The sequence below is a fragment of the Carya illinoinensis genome, chromosome 16 (assembly GCF_018687715.1).
Source record: "Carya illinoinensis cultivar Pawnee chromosome 16, C.illinoinensisPawnee_v1, whole genome shotgun sequence".
NCBI classification, from domain to species: Eukaryota; Viridiplantae; Streptophyta; class Magnoliopsida; order Fagales; family Juglandaceae; genus Carya; species Carya illinoinensis.
In genome coordinates, this window is record NC_056767.1 from 26922926 (window position 1) to 26945376 (window position 22451).

At 37.3% G+C, this 22451-nt stretch overlaps 1 protein-coding gene across 5 annotated transcripts; it reads left to right on the plus strand.

Annotated features, from left to right (window-relative positions):
• Nucleotides 1–3492: 3492 nt before the first annotated feature.
• Nucleotides 3493–21427, plus strand: LOC122298625. 5 transcript variants are annotated; one of them, XM_043108459.1, is made up of 10 exons: nucleotides 3493–3672; nucleotides 3804–4051; nucleotides 4129–4239; nucleotides 4375–5654; nucleotides 7097–8462; nucleotides 17212–17491; nucleotides 18600–18707; nucleotides 18809–19087; nucleotides 19456–19599; nucleotides 21008–21427. In XM_043108459.1, exons 4-10 carry the CDS (start codon nucleotides 4457–4459, stop codon nucleotides 21194–21196), a joined length of 3564 nt encoding a protein of 1187 aa, XP_042964393.1. In that variant the 5' UTR covers nucleotides 3493–3672; nucleotides 3804–4051; nucleotides 4129–4239; nucleotides 4375–4456; the 3' UTR covers nucleotides 21197–21427. The 5 variants fall into 5 exon arrangements, with proteins under 5 accessions (XP_042964393.1, XP_042964394.1, XP_042964390.1 ...); XM_043108460.1 differs by having other exon boundaries at nucleotides 4185–4239; XM_043108456.1 differs by having other exon boundaries at nucleotides 3804–4239.
• Nucleotides 21428–22451: the final 1024 nt, after the last annotated feature.

Sequence of the window (22451 nt, forward strand, 5' to 3'; positions counted from 1 at the left end):
GGTCAAAACGTGTTGACTCGTTAAGACACAATTGCTTAACGGGTTGATAACGGGTTAACCCGTTTTGACCCGTTATAACCCGTTATGACACGTTAAGAAAGTTAAAGTTAGAATTATACCCTTATATCTCAAAATAAAATTGTTAGAATTTCAATTTCGATATTTTTATTATTTGTATTGTAGTTTTGGACTTATAATTAGTTTTATAATTTTTATAGATATTGTAATTTTAACATTTATATAAAATTATGTTAAATTTAATCAGGTTAAAAAGGTTAATTTCAGGCATATTCAACCCATTTATATAAATAGTTTAAAATGAGTTCTATTGTGTCGTATTAACCTATTTCGTAATATTTTCTTAATTTATTTGTTTACTTATAAAAAAAACATATTTCATAATATTTATTAATGGGTCAAAACGGATTGACACGACACGACCCGTTATGTTAATGGGTCGTGTTAGGGTTTGAGATTTTGACACGATAAGCTTAACGGGTCGAGTTAGGGTTGACCTATATGACCCGTTAACATGATTTGACATGACACGAATACGACCCCGTTAACACGATTTGACACCCCTACCATGGATGGTTTTAACTTGACAATCAAATGATGAAAAACACAGCTAACCTGATGAGTGCACGAAAGTATATTCTGAACATTGCTTTTACGAGTTTAATTGCTAAATTATATGTGTCATTTAGGTATTTTGATTATATTTTTCCAAATTAAACTTTAATTCCATAATGCCTAAGTTTTGATTCAGTGTCTAATGATTTTATTGCAAGAATGAATTTAAAAATGATAAACTAAAGTCTGGCTAATAAGAAAGAAGAGAACAATCAAAGGAGAATTTCATACATCCAAAGTCAAAGAAATTCAAGTCATAAATAAGGAATGAAAGAGTAATTAATGAAACATATTTAGAATCTGCAACCTCTCTGAGTGTCTGTTAGTATTATAGTCATATCTTCATATACTAATATCTGATTGAGGTAATTCAAGATGCATTAGAAATCTAACTCAATGAGCTACATTTGTTTTAGAAATAGATATTTTTTAATTTGACCATCTACTAATTGAAAAGAGCCCGCAATATGTACGTAGAAATCTGGAGTATTACCTACTTAGTTTGCACTTGATTTTCTTTCCATATTGGGGATAGCTTGTGAAAAGTAAGGAAAATAGAGAGCCAAGTGGGAGAAAAAAGAAAAAGGCTCTTCTGGTTTTTGGGAGAGATGAGGCTAGGGTTTGGAGAAACTCATCTTCTAGGAAAAGAATTATTCCTCTTTCGAATTGGGAGCCAATTTCTTGGTGAGGCTAGTGATGAACTTGCTTGAATAATGACGATTTCAATTCTATCAAATTCATGTAATAAACTTTCTTATTGATACAATTTTTGTTTATCATCTCTTATTAGTCTTCCTTATTTTTGGATAATTTTATAATCAATACTTTTCATAAATTCAGTCATGCTTTCTCTATGGGATTGTTGAGGTGTTTATGATCTGGTTGTTAATCTTATTGGTGTGATTCTTTGCTATAGTATTGCTATTAAGTATATTGTAGTCGTTGAATCTAAATTTAATACGATAGCAATTCGTGCTTTAAAAAGAAGAGTGGTTTTCAATAATTACATTTGAACAAATTGGTTATAAAAATATATTTTCCGATTAGAGAGTTTTGTGCTACGATCTCTAATTACGTATCCAATGAATCTGATATGGATAGAATTATCAAGTTCAAATAAAGGATTCCCGTTACTTCATTGCTATTAATTCTGGTCAAACCTTTTTCATTACTACATTTTGGCTCTTAGTTTATTTTTTTTTTCAGAAAAGATTTGTCTTACATTGCTACTTTAATTTTTGTTTTCTTAAATTTTTAGTTTTATTATTCATTCTGCTATTTTTTTAATTTGTCTCTATGTGAAATTGACACTTCAAAATTGTCTTACAACTATTACATTATTTTTTAGACGTAATCATAACCCACTCCATAAAAGCTATACAGCCGAACCCATCATAAAACTCAAGAGTAAAAATATAATATAGTTATCAAACACACCATTGTTCATGGTTGGATACTCACTTTAATAGTAGAGGTAGAGATATAAAAATTAAGTTTTATTTAACTGGTTGAATGTTTATTTAAAAGGCTTGCATGGCCTAATATTTTGAATTTCTATAAATAATTTTTTAAAAAGATAAATAATTCATTAAATTAAATAAAAAAATAAAGAAGAAAATCATTATTTTTTAAGGACCATTTGGATTTGAAAAGCATTTTATCTTATTATACAATCTTTTCAAATTCTCATACAAAATATAATAAATAATTTAATTTTTTAAAATTTTAAATCAATAATAATATTAAAAAAATAATATTTTAATAATATTTTATTTAACTTTTATTTAAAAGTTACTCATTTCTAAAAAGAAACGCTTTGGAGCGGTTAGTCTGTTATTGACCGATAAACAGCCTCCAATTAAATTTTGACATATTACTTATTTCATATTAAGTCTATGGAGTGCGTCATACTAGATAATTCAATTGCATGACCTGAGACCCCTCATCTTTGTCGTCGCCCATCTTTCGCTGATCTCCCCCATCTCCGTCGATCATCTCTATCTTCTCTCCAAAATCAAACCAAAATCAACCAACAATTAAAATCAAGAAGAAACCCATCTCTGCTTGGTTGCCAAGAAAACTCAAGAAAAAAGTAACAGAAAAATCGGAACAAGATATTGATCAAATCACACACATTTTAGTGGCGCCCTTATTGCTTCCAATATTTTCTCAGCAACTAAACAAAAGTGAAGTGAACACAAATCAATTCGAACTCTAGTAGGAAAAAAACAACATCAACCTCTGATTTCCAAAATACAAGTCACGGGCTAGAAAAGAAAATGAGCCAAAATTAATGGTCATTAAAACCTAAAGAACATGACCAATGTACACAAAAAAAACCCTAAAATGGAGATGGCCGTCTTCTGGGTTCCATGGGAGAGAATGGAGAGAGGGGTACGTTCCTCATGCGACAACAGAGAGAGGCTATATTCCTCGTGCAACGACGGAGAAAGGAGGCGATTTTGGGCCGAGTCTGTGAGGAGAGAATAGAGAGAGAGAAATCGTGCATAATACCTTCGTGGTGAAGTGGGTTGCATGGCTTGTGCGACAACAAAAAGAGGAGGCAATTTCAGTGGCGGAGACAGAGAGTGGATTGATTTCACAAATCTGGATTATGGGAGAGGTAGAGAATGAGAGGAGATGGATCTAGCGTGCGTGCGGTGGAGGCATAGATTATGAATGGTGAGGCGGCTACGTGTAAGTTAATTATTGGTGGGCTATTTATTAAAGATGAACAGACTGACCGTTTTAAAGATTAACTCATTTCTAAATTCAATCAAATCCTAAACTGAGTTAAAAAAACGAGAGAGAGTGCCTGTGGTTAATAACGTAAAATAAAAAATAGACTTGGGGAATAAATCCAAAAGCATCCAAAGAAGAGAACCGCATGGTCCACCACCACCACCTCAATTCAGGAGCGCAGGTGCCAGAGTTCCCCAGGGCCCAAAGCCTACACAGGAAGAGCCAGAGAGGGGGAAAAACAACACAAACCCCGAAGCTGCGCCTTTCCCTGCAGCAACCGACCACGTCCGTCCTCAGGTGCACCTTCCTCCTCCCCCTTTATATCTATTTTGTTCTATTTCATTTTTATTTTGGTTATTTTTAAAATTTTTTTTTACCATATTCCTACTCTTCCGCCAAAACTGATGACAAAATTTGCTCACAAACAGAATGTCAGATCTTGGGTTCCCTTGATTTTTCCGAAGGAAGTACCTTTACATTAGAAACTGTTGTGGAAATTGAATTCCTAACTTGGAAATGCTCTCGAATGTGTTATGGGATTGGGGTTTAGAGTAGGAAAAGGAAATGGGAATCTATAGGATTTGGATTTCGCAATCTTCGGATCCGCGGTATGCATGACTGATTCGTGGTCTAAGAGCCAGGCCGGCACGGCTTTTTGGCCGATTCTGTAACTTAGGTATTGTCGTATTTTGGAGAGAAACAGGAAAATTGAACCATTTTTTAAGAATTTTTTTGGTTGCTCGGAAAATGCAGGTAGAGTGGGAAGAAAATTTTGGAATTCTGAGTATTAGGTTTTTCTTATTGTTCAGGCCTTCAGGTCACAGGACGACAAAAATACCGTCGCTTGCCTGAGCCTTGTACGAGGTAAGTTTTGTACATTATACTTATAAAAATTCTTAAATTAAATTTTTTTTTTTTTTATATGGAGCTACAGAATTTTCTTGGCAAAGACGGTGCAGTAAAAAATTAGCATTTTAATTTTATTTTATTTTTGTTCAGGAATGAGGTTTTATTGGTGGGGTTTCTCGGGTATGGTGGATACTTCTTTCTGAGACCTACTTGTAGGTTTTAGTGGTTGAAAATGGCAGAACCAAACTCAGTCGATGGCATTCTGGAATTTCTGCAAAGAAATCGGTTCACAAGAGCTGAGGCAGCTTTGCGCAGTGAGCTGAACAATCGTTCGGATTTGAACGGTTATCCTCAGAAGCTTATGATTGGAGACAAAGGTAAGGACTTGGGAAATGCATTAGAAAAGGAGAATGGGGACAAAATATTAGGGGAAAATCAAGGTTCAGTGCCTCGGGATAGCCATAGTGTTTCACAGGAATTAATTGTGAAAGAGATAGAGTGTGGGACTGGTAGAAATGGGTCTGAAATCAAATGGAACAATGCTGCTGTTCCTGGTGACCAGAATAAAAATAATGAATTGGTTGGGACGAGTGACAAGAGCTTCACTTTCTTGAAAGGGTCGGAGGATACTGTGATTGATTTGTATTCGTTGAAGTTCAATCTTGGTAATGGTCCTGCTGAAGCATATCAGAATGATGATGGTAGCAGTACTAATAGTAACTATTTGGAGTTTCAGAGATCGGGACAACCGAGGTACACTACAAGTGAAGTTCCTGATGCTGCTGGTAAAGCCCGTCTCAAGACTGGAGGAGAGATTAATTTGTCTGCTGAAAAGAGAACTTCATGGCTTGGAAGTACTAGTAAAGCAAATCTGGATGAGAGAAGCCATGCAACTGAGCCTAAAGAACTTGATCAGAATCTTAAGACTAGTAGCACATATTTCAAAGAAAACTTTTCAGATAATCCATGGTCTAGAAGTGAGGAGCGCACAAACTCATCTTCTGATATGTGGACAGATTGTTCTGTCAAGACTGTTTTTCCGTTTGCCAAGGGGGATATGTCAACCAGTTATGATAATGCTGCAGGTTCTGTCGAAAAAGAAGGGAAGAGAAAGTCAGAAATGATTGATTTTAGGGCAGCAATCAAGGAACAGGTGGATGAGGTGGGAAGAACCTTGTTCTTAGGTAATTCACAAGGAGGATCCGAGCATAATACCAGTTTGAGTTTTCCCTTTCCATCTGAGAATCAGAAGGAAGAATTACCTAGGTTGCCACCTGTTAAACTGAAATCAGAAGACAAGTTATTGAATGTTAATTGGGAGGAAAAGTTTGAGAGAGAAGGACCTGGTGCAAAACTCACCAGTGCTGATAGCACTCTCCTTATAGGATCATACCTGGATGTTCCTATTGGACAAGAAATTAACTCTGCAGGTTAGCTCATATGATGGATATGATCAGATGATTTCTTTGCTTTCAAATAGTTTTCTTTTGTCTGCAAACAAACCTGTTTGTCGATTATTTGTGTTTCTTGTGTGTACTTATACACTCATTCTCTCTTTTCTTTACTTTGTTTTTTACATCTCATTCGAAAAATCGAGGTGGTGTTTCAAAGGAAGTACCTGTATGTTGCAGATGCTTTAAGCCAGTGAAACTTTTATATGAAACTCAAACAATAAACTGTAACACACTTGAAACTCATGAAAACTTGTGCAAAGCTTCTTATACTTAGCAATAGACTCAAAAAATGGCATACGTAAAAATATACAAACATTGGAATCGTATTACAGAATACATTGATGGAACACCTTCTTTTTAACGTTTGGGCAAGTGAGAACACCTTTATTTAACAAACTGGAAATCTGAAACTATTATTATTATTTTTATTTTTGGCAGATTCCATGCTGGTGTCTTCTATTTAAAATTGCACACGCACCTGAGTGGGTCTTGATTCCTCAACTGCTGTTTAAGCTGTAGCTTGGCCATGCATGTGCTTTTTTTTTTTTTTTTTTTTTTTTTTTGAGTAAGAAACTTCAATGAAAAGTGAATAGAATGCCTAGTGTGTACTTTGGAATATGTTTCTGAGCATTGCCACTTTTTGTGTTACCATTGATCTGGAATATGTCTTTTCCTTGCTAGTTGAAACCACATACCATAATCACTGTGTTGGTGGGTTAATTACTTTCGAAATATGTATCCCCGTCCCTTCTCTTATTGCATATTCTTGTGTTTGTGTATATGTTATGTTACAGGAGTTCTTTGAGGAGTCTAGCTTGTGATCATTGCACATGTTCATTTTTTGACTCTATAATTCTTGATTCATCAGCTTCTGAACCTTGTGAAAGGACATTATTATTTCTACTTTATATATATGACATCATGGCTTCAAATTTATGTACTTATCAAAAAAATGTCTTAAAATTTATTTAGGTTGTTTAAATCTATTGAAGCTTATGCCATCAGTCTGGCCATTTGCATTGCAGTTTAGAATTCAAGTTATGATACATTCAAAGCATAGACTTCAACTTAAGTGCCTCTGTGTGCATCTGTTATATATCACATTGCTGCTCAAAATCATTCAGCTAATATTTTGGAATGGTTTTTTGAAATTCCACAACGTGGGTGATACACTTTTTATGGCCGGTGAAATCTTGGAATCTCATATATTTTTAGCTGTATTGTTTAAGCAAGCATGCTTGATTACTTAGCTCTGAGAGCTGTCGAATTTATCTGGAGCAGGTCCCAATTTCTGGCTTCAACAATTTCTTTTCAGTCACTCTTTTGTTGGTCCCTTTTTTACCTTTTCTGTTCTTTTAATTGAATTCTTGCTGAGAAATAAGGAATTTTCAATGCCTGGCTTATGATTGAATGCACAGCTGGAAAAAGAATCCCGGGAGGTAGTTGGCTATCTGTAAGTCAGGGAATTGCAGAGGATACATCTGATCTGGTTTCTGGTTTTGCTACCGTTGGTGATGGATTAAGTGAATCTGTTGACTATCCAAATGAGTATTGGGACTCTGATGAATATGATGACGACGATGATATTGGATATATTAGACAACCAATCGAGGATGAGGCTTGGTTTCTGGCTCATGAAATTGATTACCCAAGTGACAATGAAAAGGGCACAGGGCATGGCAGTGTCCCAGATCTGCAGGATAGAGCTCCAACCAAAGATGAGGATGATGATCAATCTTTTGCTGAGGAGGATTCTTACTTCTCTGGTGAGCAGTACTTTCAAGCAAAAAATGCGGTACCAGTTACAGCTACAGATGATCCTATAGGGCTGTCAACAACTGACATATATGGAAAGACTGACGATAATGATTTAATTGCTCAATATGATGGACAGTTGATGGATGAAGAAGAACTGAATCTGATGCGCACAGAACCTGTCTGGAAGGGCTTTGTGACTCAGACAAATGAACTCATCATGTTAGGGGATGGGAAAGTCCTGAATGATAGTGGGAGGTCGCAAATAGATGATATTTGTCTGGATGATGATCAACATGGTTCGGTTAGATCAATTGGTGTAGGGATCAACAGTGATGCTGCAGATATTGGCAGTGAAGTACGGGAAAGTTTGGTTGGAGGAAGTAGTGAAGGGGATCTAGAATACTTTCGTGATCATGATATTGGACTTGGTGGGTCTAGACATCCTCATCACTTGGACAAGAAATATATTAATAGATCAAACAGAGAGAGCAAGAAAAGTACCACTTATGAGGCCAACAAATATGTCACTGGGAATGATAAAGGTGTAAGTATGCAGATGAAAAATCAGACTGATGGGGGATTTTCGTTCCCCCCACCACTGAGAGATGGACAGTTGGTGCTGCCAGGCTCTAGTAAATCTTTATGGTCAAATAACTGCAATGCCATCACCAGTGATGAAACTGATGCCTGCCTTAATGCTTTGGTGGGGCCTGATGACATGCTTACTTCATGGAGGCGAAGAAGTAGTGATTCTTCACCTAGCAAAAGTTCCCGGGATGAAAATAATGCTAAAGCCGTGAGATCCTCTGATCCTACTCCCTCAACAGTCTCTAATTATGGTTATGATGAAAGAGAGCAGGCAAAGCGAGAAGAAGACAAAACAACTAGTGGCTTAAGGGAAGAAGATCCAGCAGCATCACTCGAAGATGAAGAGGCGGTAGCCGTGCAAGAGCAAGTACGACAGATAAAGGCTCAGGAGGAGGAATTTGAGACCTTTAACCTCAAGATAGTGCACAGGAAAAACAGGTATGTTTTTTCCTACATTCCCAATCTTTCAGCTGGTTCTTTTTATTCAATGGGCTTGATATGCTGCCTTTATATCTACATTAAATGTAGAATATTGCTTGTACTTTGGACACTGGTGCTCGTTTTTTTTCCCTTTTTTCTTTTCTAGATTTAGGTTAATAGCCTCTCTCTCTCTCCCTCTCTCTCTCTCTCTCTCTCTCTCTCTCTATCTATATATATATCTCTTTCTCTCTCTCTATTTCTTCTCACTACCATAGCTACAATATTGACAATAATCCGTCCATACCAAAGATCCATGTTTGATTTATACCAGATAGTTCGAACCTGGATTCCAACTTCTTTCTATATTAACTTAATACCCTGCCCCCCTCCCCTCCCAAAAAACGTGTCTTCTATATCACTAAGAAAAAACCTAAAGCAAGTGTAGCATATTTCTAGGATCGCATATTCATGATAGTTACTGTGATTTAGATGAGATAGAGAGACTTGAAATGAGCTCTAGTTTATATGGGTTCTTTTTCCTGTGTGAGAATGGAACTGACTATTGGATGCGTGCCTAACACCAAGATCTCTTCACGAGTATTAATTATTATTATTATGTCCTCAATTTTTTTCCTTCTATTTTTTGGTAAGCCTTCAACTTGAAAGTAGTTTTGGCTGGCTAAATTATCTTTTGAAGACTTTATTAGCCAATTTACATAATAGATTTGGTGTACATAAATCATTGGTTCGATTCTGATTTCCTCATACATAATTAATAGGTCAAATGCGAACTCTGCAAAATGGATTCTTTTGTGAAAGGTTCCTTGTGGGATTTCTGAGTTCATTTTTTTTTGTCTCCCATGAATGAAACATGTCATGGAAGTATTTGAGGCATTTGATCTTAATTTTAGTTTTTGAATTCAAGGATGTCGGTGGCAATCTGTTGCAGATTGTGAAACCTTATAGGCATGTCTTGTTTTCTTTCATCCGCCCTTATTTTTTTTTCATGATAACGAAAATTTATGATGACATGCACCTGTGCTTTTCAATTTTTTGGCATTGAGACCAGTTTTCAATGACCCCATCTCATTTTATGTTGAATTCTTGATGGAAATGCTGATTTGGTGGAGTAACTTCATGTGTCTTGCCACGTATTAAAACAATTTATAGAAATAAATACAGAAAAAAATACAAATACAAATACAAACAACACAAAGGACGAATTTAAAAAAAAATGTAACATTAAAATAATAAAACTAACAAAAATATAAACCATATTAATTTTTTGATAGGTACAATAGAAGTTTATTAGTTCTCATTAAAAAAGTAGGCGTAGCCCACATACATGAGATGTGCACAAGAATTAGGGGCTAGAAGTAGATACAAGAAAGTCAGGAAATTGAGTCCATTAAAACCTACAGCTATTTCCCTTCAAATACACCACATTAGGTATATGGGAACCATCTTCTACTTTGCTGCGATATGTTGGATTCCTTTCAAAAGATGGGCATTTGACACAAGTCCTTCTACCATCCAATCTTTCCTCAAGAGGGAGGATCTACTTTTTCTTGGAAGAATGTAAGGAAAAGTAAGGCACTGGTAAGGGTAACATCTTTTATTAGTTGGTAGTGTCAAGGAAGGTTTTAACAGTGGATAAGTCAAGGAAAATGAATGTTGTACTGATGGACTGTGTTGTCTGTGTAAATGGGTGGAGGAAGCGTGATCATCTGATATTTCACTATGAGGTGGCTTGGGATTTATGGCATCAATATTTAGTACTTATGGTTGGATTTCCAGGAAGCATCACTGTAATTCTACTGCACGTTTCTCAGTGCTAGTTAATGGTACACCTGCTGGTTTTTTTAATAGTTTCCGGGGTTTGCGGCAAGGTGATCCATTATCTCCCCTTTTGTTTGTTATAGTTATGGAGGTTTTTAGCCGGATGGTACAGGCAGCTGTGGATATTGGTCTTTTATTTGGTTATCAGGTGTGCAATGGCACTGGTGACTATTATCATCTTACATCTTTTAGTTGCAGATAATATTTTACTCTTTCGTGATGTCGATACTAGCCAGAGCCAAACTCTACGAGCTCTGTTACTTTGCTTTGAAGCAGTGTTAGGGCTCAAAGTGAATCTTGGTAAGTCCGAGATGGTTCCATTGGGTGCAGTCTCAAATATTCTCAGCTTAGCAAGCATCTTGGATTGTAAGGTGTCCTCTTTGCCAATGAAATATTTGGGCCTTCCGTTGGGAGCAACTTTTAAGGCTAGAGCTATTTGGGATGGGGTGATGGAGAAGATAGAGAAAATGTTGGCAGGTTGGAAACGGATGTATTTATCGAAAAGGGGTCGTCTCACCCTTATTAAGAGCACTCTTACTAATCTCCCTACATATTTTTTATATCTATTTTCTATGCCGGTAGGGGTGGTGAACAGAATAGAGAAACTCTTTAGGGCATTCTTATTTGTTGGGGGGGGGTATTGGGGAGGAGTAGAAATTCCATCTGGTTAAATGGAAGACAATCTGTACTCTAGTTGTGCAAGGGGGGTTGGGAGTGTGTGACTTGAGAACTTTTAATAAAGCGTTATTACTTCAAAAAAAAAAAAAAAAATAAAGCGTTATTGGGGAAATGGTTGTGGAGATATCATTTGGAGGGGGAATCATTGTGGAAGGCAATCATTGATGTTAGATATGGAGCTGCTTGGGGTGGTTGGTGCTCTAACGAAGTGAGAGGGGGGGTATGGTGTGGGTTTATGGAAGTTTATAAGGAGGGGGTGGCCATGTTTTGAAAAACAGATCCACTTTGTAGTCGGTGAGTGCAATCGTATTAGCTTTTGGTGGGATGTGTGGTGTGGAGATCATGCATTGGAGGGGGCGTTTCCGGCTCTTTATAGTATTGCTGCAAATAGGGAGGTTTCAGTGGCAGATATGCGACTCTTTTCTCATGGCTTGCATTAGTGGAATATTCTTTTTAATATTAATTTTCATGATTGGGAACCTATCTATTGTATCAGATTTTTTCAGCCTTCTTTACTCCAAGGGGACTCCTATGGCACAGAGGGACAGATTTAAGTGGAGGTCTAATAATCATAAGAAATGTACCATTAAGGCGTACTATAAAATTTTGTTAACTCAAGATCATTCTCAATTCCCTTGGAAGAATATATGGAGGTCGCGTGTGCCCTCTAAAGTTGCTTTTTTTGTATGGAATGCTGCTCTTGGGAAGATCTTGACCACGGATAATCTGAGGAAGAGGGGATGTGTAGTGTTAGATTGTTGTTATATGTGCAAGAAGAATGGAGAATCTGTGAATCATCTTTTATTGCATTATGAGGTAGCAAAGGGGTTGTGGGATGAGATCTTCCAAAGGGTTCAGGTTGCTTGGGTTATGCCTCTGAGTGTGGTGGACTTGTTGGGTTGTTGGAGGAAGATGCAAGGTTGTCATCAAGTGGCAGCGGTGTGGAAGATGGTCCCGTTGTGTATCATGTGGTGTATTTGGTCGGAAAGGAGTGCGCGTTGCTTTGAAGATAAGGAATGTACATTGGAGGAGTTGAAGAATTTTTTTCTCCACACTTTAGTACTTTGGTTTTCCTCTATAGTACTAAATGGGGACAATGTTCATGATTTTTTTTCTTTAATTCATTGCACAGATGATGTGTTTAGGTGTTCTTCTGTAAACTTCCTGTGTACACGGCCTATGCCTTTTTTCATTCATATCTATAATATTTATCTCTTATTAAAAAAAAAAAAAAATTTAGTACTTCTGGGATTAAATGGGTCATGTCCTAATAGGTGGTCACTTTGATGACTTGTTGCATAGTCCTGCTAACTCATAGTGATTTAGAAATTTGGAGGATGGTCCACTCCCTCGTGTTTGATGATGTGTATTTGGTGGAAATGCAATACTGGCACTTTTGAAGTTTGTGAGATGATGGTGTTAAATTAAGAGTCATTATGTCCTCCTAACTAGGTGTTACCTCTTGTATACCCCCATGTGTACTTGGGCTGTGCTTATTAATACAATCATTTACTTATCAAAAAAAATTTAAGAGCCATTATGTTCAATTCTCTTTATATAGATGATGGCGTACAATAGCTCTCATTCCAGTAGCCTTTTAGATTTCATGGAATTGTGTTCATTTTCTTCATCCTTACAATTGGCTGTTTTCTATTATATTTTTCTTATGTACTTGGGTTGTGTCCTTATAATTTTACTTAATGCTTTTTTTTCTTAAATACAAGTTTTTTTAACTTTATTTTTTTTAAAATTTAGTTTTTATTTTTATTAAGTTTTTAGTTTTATTCTTTATTTTTAATTTTTTTAAAAATAAAAAAGTAGGCTTTTTAAATATGTAGTTATAGCATTTCTTGAATTGGTTACTGATTAAAAAAAAGTTTGTATTTTTTTTAATTTGTGGCTTTGGAAGAAAGCCATTCAAAATCAGCTATAAAGAGGGATAGGGAACTCAAAAGGCTAACTTGTTCCATTAATTATGATGTGAAGGAAGGGAGTGGCGGAAGGGAGAGATCGAAAGGGAGGGGCAATTCATGTTTAAAGGCAGCCTAAGCTTATTTCTTGGAATGTGCAAGGGCTTAATGATCGCAATAAACGCCTTTGTATTAAATCTTTATTGCGGATGTGGAAGGGTGATGTGGTGTGTTTTCAAGAAACAAAGTTGCAAAGCATTGATAGAAGCATTGTGCGTAGTTTATGGGGGGTGTTCGTATGTGGGTTGGTCATATTTGGCTTCGGTGGGAGCCTCAGGTGGAGTATTACTTTTGTGGGATAAAAGAATGGTTGAGGTGATATAAGAGTGTATTGGAGATTTTTTGGTAGCAACTGTGTTAAAAAATGTGGACGATGGATGGGAATGGGCATTTGTTGGCATATATGGGCCAAATGTGGACAGGGATAGGAGAAGGTTATGGGAGGAGTTGGTGGGAATATATTCTTTATGGGATGTGCCGTGGTGCATGGGGGCGATTTTAATATTACTCATTTCCAGAGCGAGCGATCAGGGCAGTTTTGGAATCTTGTGGCCATGGAGGAGTTTTCAGATTTTATTTTTGACTTGAACCTTATGGATCTCCCCTTGATAGGGGGCGAGTACACTTGGTCTAACGGTCGGGTTTGGTCGAAATTGGATAGATTTCTTGTCTCTCCTGAGTGGGAAGCCCATTTTTTGGAGGTTTGTTAGAAACGGTTATCTCGAGTTAGCTTTGACTATTTCCCTATTCTCCTAGATTGTGGGGGCATCCACAATGGTCGACGGTATTTCAAATTTGAAAATATGTGGCTTAAGGTGGAGGGTTTGTAGAGTTGGTGAGTGCTTGGTGGTCGTCGTACCAGTTCGTTGGTACCCCAAGTTTTCTCCTTGCAGGTAAGTTAAAGGCTTTGAAACTAGATTTGAAGAAGTGGAACTTGGAAGTCTTTGGCCACATTGACAATCAGAAGTTAGTCCTATTGGAGGAATTGCAGGAGATAGAGGGATAGGAATTATAGGGAGAATTATCAGAGGAGGGGTTGTTGAGGAAGGGCACGATTATGACAAATCTGGAAAGAGTTTTGTTGGCGGAAGAGACCTCATGGCGTAAAAAATCTAGGGCACTTTTGTTGAAAGAGGGGGATAGGTGCCCGAAGTATTTTCATAAAGTGGCAAACTCTCATTGGTGTAGTAATGCTATTGAGTTGTTATATTCAGATGTGGGGGAGTTGTCTTTGCCTCACGAAATAGAGAACCATATTGTGAACTATTATGAGTCCCTTCTCACTGAACCAGCTGATTGGAGGCTGAAGCTTGATGGCCTGGCTTTTGAGAGCATTGATCTGCAGAGTGTGAGTGTGCTGGAGAGACCTTTTGATGAAGATGAGATTTACAAGGTCATTTCTGGTATGGCGAAGGACAAAGCACCAGGACCAGATGGTTTCTCTATGGGTTTCTTTCAAACTTGCTGGAACATTGTGAAAGGTGATGTTATGCAGGTTTTTAGTAAATTTCATTCATTTCAAAAGTTTGAAAAATCTCTCAATGCGACTTTTATTGCTCTTATCCCTAAGAAATAAGGGGCGTCGAGTATTGAGGATTTCTGTCTTATAAGTCTGGTTAGTGGTATTTACAAAATAATCTCAAAGGTGCTTGCCAACAGGTTAAGCCCTGTGATGGAACAGATTATCTCCAAGCCACAAAACGCATTTATTCGTGGGAGACAAATTCTTGACTCAGTGCTCATTGCTAATGAGTGCTTGGATCACAGATTGAGGGAGGGAGAGCTTGATATTCTTTGTAAGTTAGACATGGAAAATGCTTATGATCATGTGAACTAGGAATTTTTATTATATTTGCTTGGGAGATGTGGGTTTGGTGAGAGGTGGATCTCCTGGATGAGTCACTGTATCTTTACTGCACAGTTCTCAGTGCTAGTTAATGGCACTCCTGCTGGATTCTTTAATAGTTCTCAGGGTCTGCTACAAGGAGATCCATTATCACCTCTTCTGTTCGTCAATAGTCATGGAGGCTCTTAGTCGGATGGTAAAGGCAGCTGTGGATGGGGGTCTCTTATCTAGTGCTCAGATGGGCAATAGCACTGGTGATTCTATTATTATTTCACATCTTTTATTTGCAGATGATACTCTTATCTTCTGTGATTCGGATATTAGCCAGATTCAGACTCTATGAGTACTGATACGCTGCTTTGAAGCAGTGTCGGGACTTAAGGTGAATCTAGGGAAGTTTGAGATGGTTCCAGTGGGTGCGGTCACTAGTATTCTCAGCTTAGCAAACACTTTGGATTCTAAAGTGTCCTCTTTGCCGATGAAATATTTGGGCTTACCATTGGGTGCAACTTTTAAGGCTATAGCTATCTGGGATGGGGTGGTGGAGAAGATAGAGAAAAGGTTGCTTGGTTGGAAATGGATGTATTTATTGAAGGGGGTCGTCTCACCCTTATTAAAAGCACTCTTACTAATCTCCCCACTTATTACTTATCCCTATTTCCGATGCCTGTAGGGGTGGTGGATAGGATCAAGAGATTATTTAAGGGGTTCTTATGGGGGGAGGGTATGGGGGAGGAGAAGAAATTCCGCCTGGTTAAATGGAAGACAATATGTGCTCCAGTTGTATAGGGGGGGTTGGGAGTGTGTGACTTGAGAACTTTTAATAAAGCGTTATTGGGGAAATGGCTGTGGAGATATCATTCGGAGGAGGGATCATTGTGGAAGGCAATCATCGATGCTAGATATGGAGCGGCTTGGGGTGGGTGGTGTTCTAATGTAGTGAGAGGGGGGTATGGCGTGGGTTTATGGAAGTTTATAAGGAGGGGGTAGCCATGTTTTGAAAATCAGATTTGTTTTGTAGCAGGTGAGGGCAACCGTTTCAGTTTTTGGCGGGATGTGTGGTGTGGAGATCATGCATTGAAAAGGGCGTTTTTGGCGCTTTATAGTATTGCAGTGAATAGGGAGGCTTTAGTGGCGGATATGCGAATCTTTTCACATGGCTCTCACCAGTGGAATATTCTTTTTACTAGGAATTTTCATGATTGAGAATTAGCTATTGTTTCAGATTTTTTCAGCTTGCTTTTCTCCAAGGGGATGCCTATGGCACGTGGGGATAGTTTGAATTGGAGGTCCAATAATAAGAAATGCATGGTTAAGGCGTATTAAAAAATCTTGACAATACAAGATCATACCCCGTTCCCTTGGAAAATTATTTGGAAGTCTTGGGTGCCCTCTAAAGTTGCTTTTTTTGTTTGGATTGCTGCTCTTGGGAAGATCTTGACTACGGACAATTTGAGTAATAGGGGTTGTGTTGTGGTAGATTGGTGTTATATGTGCAAAAAGAATGGTGAATATGTGGACCATCTTTTATTGCATTATGAGGTAGCAAGGGGGTTGTGGGATTGAGATCTTTCAAAGGATTGATGTTCCTTGGGTGATGCTTTCGAGGGTGGTGGATTTGTTGGGTGCTTGGAGGAAGTTGCAAGGTTGTCATCAAGTGGCGGCGGTGTGGAAGATGATTCTGTTATGTATCATGTGGTGTATTTGGTTAGAAAGGAATGCGCGTTGTTTTGATGATAAGGAATGTACAAGGGAGGAGCTGAAGAATTTTTTTCTCCACACTTTATTGCTTTGGTTTTCCACTATATGTATACTCCTGGTGTACATGGCTTATGCCTATCTCATTCATTTCAATAATATTTATCTCTTACTTATAAAAAAAAAAGAAAGCTTCTGTATCATATTATGTTTTGTATTTTTTAAATTTCCTTGGGACTCTTGTGTTGTATTTTTTAATTATTTTTATTACACATGGCAAGACATGTGGCTCAGGTATCAATTGACGGAATATGAGACTGGGGTCTCCATTGTTCAATGGTGGGAATGTCTCGTCTCAAATTTTCAAAATTGAAAATGGGGGTTTTCATTATCAAAAATCGAGAAGCACATGTGGGTCATGTGACCATAAATTCCAATAACAATTGGTTCACCAGTGCCATTTTTATCTCCTCAAATTCTTTGTTGTGTGTCCTTGGTGGAAAATTGTGTAAACTATTTTATGGTAAGTGTTAGTCTTAGTTTGCAAGTTGTAAAAACAAGAAGCTTAATTTTGCATATAACTTTTTCTATCAATTTGGTGCTTCTACTAACAGCATATGCTGAGAACTTGTTTTACCATCACACATACGGACTCACTGTTTTGTGTTGCCTAAGTAAGCAGGCCTTCCAGTTTATACTTTCTAAAGATTATCTAATTACATCTCTTGTTGCTCAGAACTGGCTTTGAAGAGGACAAGAATTTCCACGTTGTTCTAAATTCAGTCATAGCTGGGCGTTATCATGTTACTGAGTATCTTGGGTCAGCTGCATTCAGTAAAGCTATACAGGCACATGACCTGCACACTGGTATGGATGTCTGTGTAAAAATTATAAAGAACAACAAGGATTTTTTTGATCAGAGCCTTGATGAGATAAAGCTTCTCAAGTATGTGAATAAGCACGACCCTGCTGACAAGTACCACATTCTTCGATTGTATGATTATTTCTATTATCGAGTAAGTGTAAATATGATTCGACATGCTATTGGTTCTTCACATGTTATGGCTGCATGGTGCATTGAGGATTAAAGTTATTTGTTGAAACTTGAAAGGGAGATAGAAAGGGGCCTAATACAACTAATTTGAAGCAATGAAGAAGGATATGTTAATTTTTTTTGTGCAAAGGATACGTTAATTAGGAGACAACGGAGAGTATGATTTTAAATAGGATAGAATGGCAGTAACAAACTCATGTGGCTGACCCCAGTTGTGGAGAAGCTGAGCCTCTGGAAGTATGGTGGCTTGTACTGTGCCGTTTCTCAGATTCCCGACTGATTACGACACTATTTAAATGGGGTCAGATCTTGAAGTCAACATGATGAAGAGCCATAAAGCTGGGCCCAGTTTAATTGGAAGTTGTATATAGGGTTATTATCAATTTTTGTTTACTTCTTTTACCTGTGTCAACAGCCAAAATTACTCTTACTGTATAGATTAGAAAATAGGAAACTTATGTTGGTCATTCCCTCTCTTGAAGTTTTTTTTTGTGTGTGTGTGTGTGTATCTTGGCTCATAATTTCTCAATTCAATAGTCAAAAGTTTTCTGTTCCTGATATGTATTTCTTAAGTCAACTTGGTAGAATGAAATCATTGTAGCCTTGAGAAGGTAAAGGGAAATTAGCTAAAGATTCCCGAGTACCAACTTACCAGGATATGAAGTTTAATGTTGTGTGATTCTGGTTGCCAACAAGAGGAGGGATCTTGATTTGAGTTTTTAAATTCTCTTTCTATAACTAATGCCAGGAGACAAGATTCTACAGATAGTTGTGCAAACATTTTATTGAGACTTTGTTTCTCATCTATATCTCTTATGTCATCTACATCTCTCTCTGCTCTTCTGTCAAAAGCATGTGAGATTAATAACTTTGTCAGATGGGGGTTAAAGAATATGCAAACAACAGTTTAGTTTGCATGACACACGTGATTGCTAATTTTCTATGTTGGTTCCATATGTATAGCGAATTGCATTTGTCATATTTGGTCATTTTTTGTTTTTGACATTGTGCATATGATTTCTCAATTTATGCTATATTGATCGGTAGCTACCTTTCGCTTTATTTTGCAGGAACATTTGCTAATAGTATGTGAGCTTCTCAAGGCAAATTTATACGAGTTTCACAAATTTAATAGAGAAGCAGGGGGAGAGGTTTACTTCACGATGCCAAGATTGCAGGTTTTGTGGCATGTCTTTTTCTTCTTGGGAGCTCTAATTTTTTATTTAATTTGTGTTTTAGCCATGCTGGCATATTTACTTATTTTGATTGGATTTTGCAGTCAATTACCATTCAGTGTCTTGAGGCACTTCAGTTTCTGCATGGCCTTGGCCTAATACACTGTGACTTGAAGCCTGAAAATATATTGGTGAAAAGTTACAGCAGATGTGAGGTGAAGGTCATTGATCTTGGGAGCAGTTGTTTTGAGACAGATCACCTCTGCTCCTATGTTCAATCCAGGTCCTATCGAGCACCAGAAGTTATATTGGGACTTCCATATGATAAGAAGATAGATGTATGGTCACTTGGCTGCATCTTGGCAGAACTTTGTACTGGCAATGTAAGTTTGCACGTGAATATACATATAGCACGTGTACCTCTGTTCTGTCTATGTATTTATTATGTCATTGCCATTTTTGTCTCCATTACAAGGAGTCTAAATTATATAAAAGCTACCTGGTAAATTGATTTTCTGCTGAATTGCTACTGTTTTGTGTTATCGTTCATGATGCGTTAAGTTTACTCTCAAAGATGGCTGAGAACCATGGATACTTTCCTGTGTCTTGTTTTTATACCCGCATCACTTGTTATGCATTGATAATTTTTACCATCAATTTAACTGAGATCTTATTGTGGTTGTTATTTTGCCTTTTCTTTTTTTCCTTGATGTGGATGCTAATTGTTGAAATGAATTTTGCAATGATTTAGGTTCTCTTCCAAAATGATTCACCTGCAACATTGCTAGCTCGGGTGATTGGAATTATAGGTCCCATAAATCAAAGCATGCTGGCCAAAGGAAGGGATACATACAAATATTTTAGCAAAAGTCACATGCTTTATGAACGAAATCAGGTAAAAGTTTCAATTTAGGATCATTACCTCCCCCCCAGACTTAATTATCCTTGCTTGTGCATTTCTGTTCAATTTGATTGATGATAAAGAAAGAGAATTCTTGGTTCAGTTCTCGTTTTCAAATATCTATTACTTGCTGTGGGTCTTTTTGTTTTTATTTGGTAGATATTCTTTCCCACATTTGCATGGAATTGAATGCGAGATCTCATCTTCCACCTTTTGTTTATAGGAGATATGATTTGGTACTTTGACCAGGTATAACATAATCCAGCATTTAGTGTAAGTTTTCAGAAGTAAGGCTAATCTATCAACTCTGACACACTATACAGACATGCCCATATGTTGATTGTTGAAAATACAGGATATGAAATGAAAGATTCATGGATCACTTTTAGTGTCAAAGACTAATAATAGAACATATAAAATGGATATAAAAATTAGTGTGTTCAACATTTGTGTGCGCGCGCAACCCCAAGGGGTTGGCCCAAGTGGTGAAGGCCTTGTCTTGGGGTATCACTCCCTTCAAGTCTAAGGTTCAATACCTCATGGGCTCCAAGCAATCCTTTGTGGCCACACCCCCTGGTGAGAAGCCAGTGATTTAAGTAGTTCCTTGTAGGGAAACTTTTGAGGGTATTGTGCACAGACCGGGGTTTACTCTTTAGGGGTGGGTCTGAAAGGCCCTGTCTTGGAGAGGTTCCCCGACATTTAAATAATAAAAAAAAAAAGTGTGTGCGCACCTGTGAAATGAAGAAGTACGCAGGTAGCTAGGACAGTGAGTATGGAAAGTAGAGGAAATATGTCATTGCGACAATGTTGTGAGATCTGGCCCAGCACATAGGAAAGAAAGCAGAGAAGCCAACTGATATGGAAAAAAGTACGTGTTGGAGCTCGACTGTCCTTTAAAGAGTTATAGCATGCCAAGTTTGGGTATTAGGTGTTTCTTATCAAAAAAAAGTTTGGGTATTAGGTGTCTTTATGCTTGGGGGGCACATGCTACGCTGGTGCAGCATCCAACAAACATTACATTCTCTTCTCTTTGAAATGGAAACGTTATTTCAAGAGAACTTAGCACATTGTTGGGTTGGTGGATGAGGTGGCCATATTGGTTTCAAATTAATTGAAATAAATTTATACCTTGACATTCAATATACTTGGTTTCTTGAAACTTAGTAATTATATGCATCCAACCAATATCATAGTTCTGTTAAATAATAGTGTTGATCAACTCTTTGACTCTTTGCATCAATGTCAATTCATAGCGTGTAAATACTAGATTATCAAAAAGAAAAATGGTATGTATGCACTGAAAGAAATTAAAATTATGGTTCCTACTCTAATATTGTATTAGATTTTTTTGGAATTTTAAATTAGATGATTTGTAAAATATTGCCATTTTTCCATTCTTCAGGAAACAAACAGGTTGGAATACCTGATACCCAAAAAGACATCCTTAAGGCACCGATTGCCAATGGGGGACCAAGGCTTCATTGACTTTGTTGCTCATATACTAGAGATAAACCCAAAAAAGCGCCCTTCAGCTTCAGAGGCTTTGAAGCACCCATGGCTATCTTATCCATATGAACCCATATCATCCTGAACCGTTTAAAGATTCTGTCTGTCGGTGGGGATAACATCCTGTAGGTGCTCTCATGGTTGGTTTTGGGTGTCTTATTAAAGGGAAGGGAACCACTTTCGTTTCTGGCTGAAAAGGATCGTTTATTTAAGGTGATCTTTTCGAATACGCTGCACCTTACATCCCTGCACAATGCATTGAAAGGTGTGTTTGGTTTTGTTGGTGATACCAGTCTTTCCTTCCCATTCCCAAGTTGTATTCCTATTAAACATTAGAATGTTATTTTTGCACGTGTATTCTTAGGTGGGTGGGTGGGTTGGAAGAGGGTTGTGTTGTTTTGGGGGGGGGGGGGGGGGGGAGATGATGGAGGGGTGGAAGGGAGGGAGGGGGGGGGGCGCGGGGTGTTCTCTGCCTTGCTTTGTTTGGACTGGTGGAAGAAGATTTAAAATCCTGTTGTACATGATGTGTGATAATTCTTTAGGTTATTTAGTAATATTTTTGTGAAATAGCTTCTCATCCAAATTAGATTGCTTCATAACACAATTTGCTGCATTATATTAGTTATGGAGTCAACGGTGCGACAGTGACTGAGGCAGGGAATCAGTACATTGCTTTTGTTCTTTCTTTGTTTAAATTGTTTTGTTTCCCATTTGATATAAGTATTGCAGTCACAAAGAGATCCCACAAAAGTAAACTCACAAATTAATATAATTTCATATAATATGTTAGATCTACTTTACAATCTAACATATCACATAAATTCACATAAGTTTTTGTGGGTTTACTTTTATGAAATTTCTTTGTGGTTAAAGTATTTCTATTCCCATTTTATTCACACTTGGTTATTTGGAACCGCACCATGCTTGCAATGTAATGGTGTTGAAAAAGAAAAAAAAGAACAAGTTGCAACACGTGATGGGGTGAGTTCTCCTTTATTTTGTATATTTAATTAATGTATATTCATTTATGGGAAAAATGTACTTTGCACACACACCGTCATGGTTTCATGATATATACCTTTCTTAATGGTTGGTGGTCCTTCTTCTCTCATGTGATCGTGTTAATGCTATTTGGATTATAGTCAATTGGCATTATACAGCGAGTACATGTTCAATCATGTAGACTCTAACTATAAAGGTCATATGCTATATGTAATATCTAGTGCTTTTATAGAAATCACTGAAAATTGCAGAAAGATGAGTAAAACACATGCACACAGGCATAACAGGAGGAGGATGTGGTATTATTGAAGGATAGCATTCATTTAGAAGTTTCTCAA

What these genes read in the sequence shown, in the direction of transcription:
- LOC122298625 (XM_043108456.1), top strand. Translation starts at nt 4,457, where the DNA reads ATGGCAGAACCAAACTCAGTCGATGGCATTCTGGAATTTCTGCAAAGA. An exon ending in ATGATTATTTCTATTATCGA is followed by an intron (nt 17,492 to 18,599) that starts GTAAGTGTAAAT and finishes TTTATTTTGCAG; the next exon opens with GAACATTTGCTAATAGTATG. An exon ending in TGCTTTATGAACGAAATCAG is followed by an intron (nt 19,600 to 21,007) that starts GTAAAAGTTTCA and finishes TCCATTCTTCAG; the next exon opens with GAAACAAACAGGTTGGAATA.